This window comes from Psammomys obesus, unplaced genomic scaffold, assembly GCF_907164565.1.
Source record: "Psammomys obesus unplaced genomic scaffold, mPsaObe1.curated_primary_1811, whole genome shotgun sequence".
Lineage (NCBI taxonomy): Eukaryota > Metazoa > Chordata > Mammalia > Rodentia > Muridae > Psammomys > Psammomys obesus.
The window spans coordinates 30,632,264-30,640,565 of NW_026592890.1; the positions used below are offsets into that span (position 1 = coordinate 30,632,264).

At 44.8% G+C, this 8,302-nt stretch overlaps 1 protein-coding gene across 1 annotated transcript; it reads left to right on the top strand.

Moving 5' to 3' along the window:
* Window positions 1–2,826: 2,826 nt before the first annotated feature.
* Window positions 2,827–4,446, top strand: Calhm6 (calcium homeostasis modulator family member 6). The gene is made up of 2 exons (XM_055616040.1): window positions 2,827–3,409; window positions 3,950–4,446. The coding sequence occupies exons 1-2, from the start codon at window positions 2,885–2,887 to the stop codon at window positions 4,370–4,372; spliced, it is 948 nt and encodes a 315-aa protein (XP_055472015.1). The 5' UTR covers window positions 2,827–2,884; the 3' UTR covers window positions 4,373–4,446.
* The last annotated feature ends 3,856 nt before the right edge of the window (window positions 4,447–8,302 follow it).

Consider the following 8,302-nt stretch of genomic DNA (forward strand, 5'->3'; position numbering starts at 1 on the left):
GTGAACCCTGTCAGAAGGATGGGTGAAAGCTTTTTCCACAAAGAAAGAAACCGATCTGGTCATAGCCAAAAATATTCTGGAAGACATTTTTCCTCGGTTTGGTATTCCAAAGGTAATTGGGTCAGACAATGGGCTGGCCTTCGTTGCTCAGGTAAGTCAGGAGGTGGCCAGGTTTCTGGGGCTCGATTGGAAATTACACTGTGCTTATAGACCCCAAAGTTCAGGACAGGTAGAAAGAATGAATAGAACTCTAAAAGAGACTCACCAAATTGACCATGGAGACTGGCAGTGACTGGGTAGTGCTCCTTCCTTGACCCGTTTTAGAGTCAGAAATACTCCCTCCTTACTGGCCCTGACTCCCTTCGAACTACTATATGGGGTTCCTGCTCCCCTGACTCTTCTTGGGGACCCCCTTGACATAACTAGTGGTAACTCTGACTTGTTGTCCAGGCTGAAAGGACTGCAGCTTACTCAGAAAGAAATCTGGAGCAAGGTTGGCAGTGCATATGTGCCTGGGTCTTTGGAGGTTGGTGATCTGGTATGTGTGATATTGCAGCCAGAATCTGGAACCTCGGTGGAAGGATCCTTATTACGTCCTGTTCACTACTATACCAACTGTCGTCAAAGTAGAGGGCATCACATCTTGGATCCATGGGTCACACATCAAGCCAGCTCTTCATCAACCTGCAGACACCTGGAAAGTCCAAGCCTCCAGCAACCCGCTAAAACTGAAACTCATCAGGGACAATAAACTCTCCGACCAGTACTCGCCTTCGTCAGGGAATGTGTAAATGCAGTTTAGGTCCTGATGCTCCAGAGACAGTATCAACCTCTCCCTGAGGTTGATCCACAATTTTAGGGTTAAAAGTGAGGCAAAAAGAAAAGGGGGAATGAGGGACCACCTGGGAATGAGAAACAACTGTGATTATTTGAATTGAAGCCAGGTGCAGAGAGCTCTTGAAGGGCGGGGTGAACTGTTCTGAGAAGCAACCAGCTGTAAACTATCTACAACCAGTTGTAAACTATAGAGCAAAGTGATCTGATTTTCAGGTATAAAAACCCTGTGCTTTGCATGTTCAGGGTCATCTCCTGTCTTTGGAGGTTGTGACGCTATCTCGATAGCAATAAAACCTCTTGCTTTTGCATTGAGCTGTGGTCTGTGAGAGTTCCTGGGAAGGGTGCAATCCTGAGCAGTGAAGACTCCAGGTCTTACAGGTTAAGTTGTAACCCATCAGACTGATCACTCTTTCAGTGGTGAGCACCAAATGTCATTTTCTCATACGCTGCTCAACTCATCGCAGCCATAGTGAAATGGCCACTATTAAGGTACAAGTCTTAGAAATAGTAACACAGAAATAGAACACCTGAGTTCAAAACTAGTGTTCTTTCTATTATCCTTCACCTCATTCAGGAGCCATGAAATAGTAGGGTTCTCAGTGTCACAGCCCTGATTATGGTTTGTATCAGAAGGACTACCAAGAGTGAAGACAGGGGTCGTGTTAGATGTGTGTGGCTTCAACTTAAAAAGTCTGTGGTGTAACCAGAATTCTGTTTTGTCTTTTGTTGCTATTTTGTTTTGTCTTGAAACAGGATATCACTGTGTAGTCTCGGCTGCCCAACTATAGACTATAGACTAGGCTAGCTTTGAACTCACAGAGATCCATCTGCCTCTGCCTCCCCAGTGCTGGGCTTAAAGGCATGTGCTACCAAGCCCAGCCTCTCAGACAGTGATTTTTCTGAGTAGCCATACAACATCCTCTGTGCTGTCTGTCCAACCTGGTAGTTACAAAGTAATAATGTGATATCCCTGCAGGTACAGCCAATGTTATGGCATACCTGTGAAGAGTACCCATCATACTAACAAGCAAATAAACCAAGTTCAGCCTTTGGAGCTAGCTAGATAGATAGACAGATAAATAGATATTAGCATGAACTAACTTGGTATGTCTGTCCTCCAGGCTGGGGCATTGTACAGAAGAACTAGACCTTGACTTCATTCTCAGTTTTTCTGTGGTTTAGTTTATGAAAGAAAAATGAAAAAGCATGCCCTTGCTCCCTGTAAATGTTAGCTTAGGAATTAGGGTTGCTGCAATAGAGGGAAATTGAGTAGCTTTCCCGGTTTGATCAGCTGGCTACGTTGTAAGAGGTCACTTTGGATTGGAGGAAAGCAAAGCAACAGAACAAGAGTTCTCTTGGTAGCCTTCCAGAATTGAGGGAGCAATGTGACTGGGACCCCAGACTTCTGCTCTGTCCTTTGCAGCTTAGATCCTGGAAGGCTGGCTAGGGGCTGAAAGAGAATGAAGAAAGGACAGACATACATACAGACAGACACACAATGAAGCTGGCACCAGGTTGGATTCTTCCCAAACCTTAGCTTGGGAGAGGTGTTAGAATGGGAAGCCATTTATGTAGGCCAGCAGTCACAGCCTGTAAACTTCCAAGAAGACTTACAGTGGCTAGTCTTGTATCCACTGATCAAATGTCTTTTATAAACATTCATACGCTCATACTCCCAAGGAACGCTTTGCCATTACTCTGACCCTGATGCATATGGGTAATGGCTTTGTGAATTTAGCATGGACCAATTGGTCTCACAGGCTGCCCACATCAAGATAACACAGTCACTAGGATCTTCTCTCACTCAGGGATTCCTCTGCTCCCTACAGCCTTGGGACATGGGGTGAGTCTCAGGAGGTCAAGGATCCTAGGGGGCATATTCATGGGCCTATGCCAGAGTTGGTTTGGTGAAAAACAGAAAGTGAAACACCGAAAAGGCTGAGAAACTCTCTTCCCCTTTTGTTGCTTCAAAACAGAATGTAAAATTCACCCAACCTTCCTGACAAGCAGAGCAGAGGCAACGGGGTGCCCAGGGTGAGCAGAGCCCATGGAAAAGTTCAAGGCAGTGCTGGACCTGCAGAGCAAGCACCGCAGCGCCCTGGGCTATGGCCTGGTGACCCTGCTGACGGCGAGTGGGGAGAAGATCTTCTCCGAGGTGGTGTTCCAATGTCCATGCAGTGCCACCTGGAACCTGCCCTACGGCCTCGTGTTCCTGCTGGTGCCAGCGCTGGCACTCTTCCTCCTGGGCTACGCGCTGAGCGCCCGAACCTGGCGCCTGCTCACCGGCTGCTGCTCCCGAAGCGGGAGCGTGCGGTGCAACGTGGGGTTGCGCAGCGCGTTCGTGTGCGCGCAGCTCAGCGCGTCCGCAGCGCTCGCGCCCCTCACCTGGGTGGCGGTGGCGCTGCTCGGGGGCTCCTTCTACCAATGCGCTGTCAGCGGGAGCGCGCGCTTGGCGCCGCACCTGTGCCAGGGCAGCGACCCCAGCTGCGTCGCCAAGCTACCGCAGGTTCCCTGCAACAAGCAGGAGGCGTGGATGCAGGAGATCCTCAGGCAGCTCAAGGCTCAGTCTCAGGTCAGGCTTGTGGCAAGATGGGGATGGCGCAGACGGGCAAGTCAGACATCGGTGGCTCTTGTGAAGAGCGACAGTGAATATTTAAACAGCTGGGAAAGGGGAAGGTACTTGGCCAGTAGCTGGCTCTGTAGGAGTCAGAAGTACCTTTTGCTTTATTTTTTAGTGTTCAGTTCCACTGTGTAGCAAATCCTTAGGCCTCTTTACAATGTACGGCCCTTTCCCCGGGATCCGTAGAAACCCCACATTTTCAGTTCCAGGGGAGTGATAGGGGTGCTCCTTCCTGACATGATTGGGACTACTGACTTTTCAAGACCGCAGTTGTGTTGTTGTCCTGGGGATGGGCGTGTGTGTGTGTGTGTGTGTGTGTGTGTGTGTGTGTGTGTGGTGGGGGGGGGGTTGTTATGAACACTTCTATTCTAACGGGCTTAGGACAAGACTTCTTCACTATCGAAGCTGGTGAATGGTTTAGACTATCCTAGGCTTTTAACGTTTTCTAATGTTGAAAGTCACTAAGTTGTCGTTCTGTTGTCTTTCCTGTAGGTGCTGGGCTGGGTTCTGATAGCAGCTGTCATCATCTTACTTCTGGCTTTCAAGTCTGTCACTCGATGCCTCTCTCCCGTTAGTTATCTGCAGTTAAAGTTCTGGGAAATCTATTCGGAGAAGGAGAAGCAGATCCTTCAAAGTCAAGCTACTGAGCATGCTACCCAGTTGGCAAAAGAGAATATTAGATGTTTCTTTGAGTGCACGAAGGTGAAGGAATGCAACACCCCGAGCAGTAAAGACTGGCAGCAAATCTCAGCGCTCTACACTTTCAATCCCAAGAACCAGTTCTACAGCATGCTGCACAAGTACGTTAGCAGGAAAGAGATGAGTGGCAGTCTTAGATCTGTGGAAGGGGACGCAGTGGTCCCTGTCCTTGGCTTTGTAGATGCCCCTTCCATAGTCGATACTCATGTGGTGTGATCTTGCAAATGACCAGAAAAAAAAATCATTTTGAATAGTTGCTCATATAAAAAAATAAATAATGGTATGTTTTATGGCTGCTTGCTTTCTTCCAAATTGTGAGATTTTTAGATCTGAAATGTAACATAGGTTTCACCTTTTTATTATATTAATTATTAAGTAAATGAAACGGAGGGAAAAAAATAAAGTAACAATCTATATTAAAAGTTTTATATCTCTGTTCTAGAGACATTACTGTAAAAACTGAAGGAACAATTGAACTTCAGATCTTTCTGTTGGAGCTCATTTCAAGGTTGGAGTTTTGCTGATGTTTGCCATAGAAAGAATATTAGCAATGTAACATTTATGACACCACAGTCTGTTCTTTGCTGTAGTGCAGAGCACACTGTGTTTCTAGCCAGGCGCCCTATGATTATTCAAATACCATGACATTTTATGACTTTAATATTATTTCTGCATGAACATTAATCATGAACAGGAAAACTGTAGGCAATGATGTTTTTAGTTTTTCAGGTCAAAGGCTGGGTGTGGTAGCATACACCTTTCACCCTAGCACTCAGGAGACAGAAGGAAGCAGGTCTCTCTGTGTGTGTGAATGCCCCTCTCCAAGTTCCAGCCAGGGCTATGGAGGTGGACCCAAACAAAACAAACAAAGATTTGCCTGTTTGTGCTGCATTCATTTTTAAGCCAGAGGAAACTTTCAAAAACCAATCCATCAAGGTAAGTTTAAAGTACACATACCAAAAACTGGCTGAGAGCAGGAGGAACAACGAGGTCAAGAGCTTTTTCTGTTTTTATAGATGACTCAGGTTCAGTTCCCAGCACCCATGTGTTGGCTCACAACCACATGTAACTTCAGTTCTGGGGGATCGGATGCCACCTTATGACCTCTTTCGACACTGTGTACATATGACGGTATACATACAGACACATGCAAGCAAAAAAACCTATATACATAAAATAAACATAGATTTTTTTAAAAAGAGAGAACAGGCCGTGCCATGTATGCCTTTAATCCTAGCACCTTGGAGGTAGAGGCAGGTGGCTCTCTGTGAGTAGGAATCCAGCTTGGTTTACAGAGCAAATTCCAGGACAGCCAGGAACCCTGTCTTGATAAAAAAAACCAAGAAGCCTGAAATTCCACACCTAGTCATCATACATTTTCAAAAAAAAAGGGGGGGCAAGATTAAAACCATGTCATCCAAATAATTTAAAAGTACAAGTTGTGACTTGGTTTAGACAAGGGAGGTGAGGGGTTTGGAGACTCTGTGAGAAGCTGGAGTGTAAGGCTGCTGGTGAGCATTTCAGTCAGGTGAAAGGCTGAGGTAGGAGGGTCTTAGCACTGCTAAGACTATAGAGACAACTGGGAAACAGGAGGGGGACAAATTCGGTGTTCAACCTGTTGCCACACCCCTCCCCACCGAGCTTCTTAGCCAAAGTGAAGGTGATGGAGGCCCATTGAGTTGTCTCTGACACAGAAACAGAGAGGAATGAACTTGGGTTACTGGTAATCAAAACAGGAAATGTGCACTTTGTACACAGGCACAGCGTGACTGTTGATGGGCATGGTATGAAACTCAATGAAAGCATCTACAGACAGAAACCCGCTACTTGAAACTTTAAGAGCTTTCAGAATCACTTGTTGCTCCTGTCCATCCCCCAAATTTATGGCTGCTTCCTGTTTTTAAGAATGTGAAATCTCTAAGCTGTAAAACAATTAGGCATTGATCAGATTTAGTCCTCTTTCCTCCCCTGGCAAGTCCTGCTTCAGTTTTTGTTTGGCCTTTTTTCCATTGAATGGGACTAGTCATCGCGATGGATGTCCTGTTGTGGAGGGTCACATTTAACAGGAAACTTGGCAGGAGGAACTACAAGGCCAGGCCTTCTTCATTCTTTAAAAGATGTAGCTTAGGAAAGCATACCACATCTAGTTTTGTTTTCACTTCCTGTATTCCATTTTCCAGTTTTGCTTTGTGTGTTCATTCCCCTTATGAACTATTAAATTTCTCCATTGCTTTGGTTTGTGCTCCACATTTTCTTCCAGAATTTAGAACATTTTGAAAAATATGTTTGAGACAAAACAAAACACAGTATCATGGAATTAAACTATGAGATAAAATACCCCATTCCTTTGTAACATGTGCCTATCAGGTGGAACCTCATACCAGTATTCACACTTCCACCTTTTAAATGCTGATCTGTGACTCTTTGCACACAATGTAATTTGGCCACAGCAGTAAACTACAACTCACTTCAACAAAAAGTTACTGCACAATTGTTTGGGTAGGTAATATAGGCTCTTTTATTTTATATACACATTTTTAAACACACACATACTCATAAAATGCATAAGACAAGCACTAAATTATCAAATGTGGTTACTTCTGAACGTTAAGGTTAGAGAATTGAGAAAAGAAACTTCTGCACGTTCATCTTTGGGTTTGGGGATAATAACTGTGTAATTAGAAACGATTCAGAGTTCTGCATCGTTATTTCGATCTGCAGCCAAAAAAGTAGTTTGGTATCTGTAATCTGGGTTTGTTTTTGGCAAGTCTGTGGGCTACCCACAAAACACAGATTATTCACATTCAAGATTAAGTACTTGGACGGTAGACAGGGTAAGCATCTAAAGTCACATGGGTAGTGAAGGGAAAACTGTAGGTGGGCTCTGACCTTGGTGCGGGTTAGTATGGCTCCTTGGCTGTTTTCATTATGAGGTCTCATAGTTTCCTTGTTAGCCTTGTGCTTCTGTGGGCAGAGACCCAGGTGTTCTCAGTAAGGCCTCACACTTCACATTTCATCCTGAAAACTCAGCAGCTGAAGTAGCTGACTTTTGAGTAAATATTATGTGACCAAGACACAATAGGATTATTTCCCAGTGAGGACATGGTTGTCATGAGCAAGGCATGCCAGTCTTCTGGGCCTGGCCTCAAACAGACCACATATGGGCTCAAGAAGCATTTTCTGACTTGCTGTGTGTTTGCTGGCTTAGCTAAGGAATCTTCTTTATCACCCCACCTTTATGCTGTCCTGAAGCTTTAATCTTAGGAGAGATTCAGGAAAGAGAGTGTGTGGTTAAACCTTACTGAAAAACAAATACATATTATTGTAAGAAAGAGAAGGCTTTCCACTGTGACGGGCACTAAGCAAGACAATACAGTTCAGAAATCCTAGACTTAAGCGTGGTCTGTCTCCATCCAAATCCATGGCTAGAAGTATTATTTTATGAACGGATGAACACTGCAAGTCCCTAGGTAAACACCCAATGATACAAGTGTGTCCATAAAGTTTCTGGCTGAAAAACCCACAGGAAACCCTTATCCATAATATCCTACACGGTATCTACCAGGTGATTTGTGGTAAATAATTCTCTAGAAGACAAAAGACATATAAATCTTCCTGTCAGCCTCTGTTGGAGCATCAAATGTTTACTTGTTAGCTATGGCAGCCTTCCTAAGACACTGCTTCTGTAACTTTGAAAAAGAGATCCAAATTGTTGACCCCAGTAAGCGTGGGGGCTGAGCTCCTGCTGTTGGAGGACGAGACTGCTACTCAGTTTCCAAAGCTGGGAAACTGAATTTGTGCTTGTAGGCAAAGAGGGCGGGGCTTGTAGGGCATGGTTGTCACTAACGAATCTGCTGACTTTGTGCTGCATTTTATGCAAGTAGTACATTTCAGTAACTGTGCTGCAGAAGTAGGGATTGCAAATTTGAAGCATGGAAGTGCAGCTATTTGCTGATTAGCCAACGTTCAGAAATGTGAGGCTTTCACAGAGCTAAGCACTTCAGAAGTTTTTGATAGGCTTAAGCAAAAGGGTTGATGAGCAACTGGGCCTGGTTTCCATTTCCTTGTAGTTTGGTTTCTGTTGCTGGATAAACACTGGATAAAGCAGCAGTTTAGGGGAAGAAAGAAATTATTTGGCTTATGTTT

Excerpts from the sequence above, each read along its gene's own strand:
- Calhm6 (XM_055616040.1), top strand. The coding sequence starts at position 2,885 with ATGGAAAAGTTCAAGGCAGTGCTGGACCTGCAGAGCAAGCACCGCAGC. Across the intron at positions 3,410-3,949 it reads AGCTCAAGGCTCAGTCTCAG|GTGCTGGGCTGGGTTCTGAT; the intron begins GTCAGGCTTGTG and ends TCTTTCCTGTAG.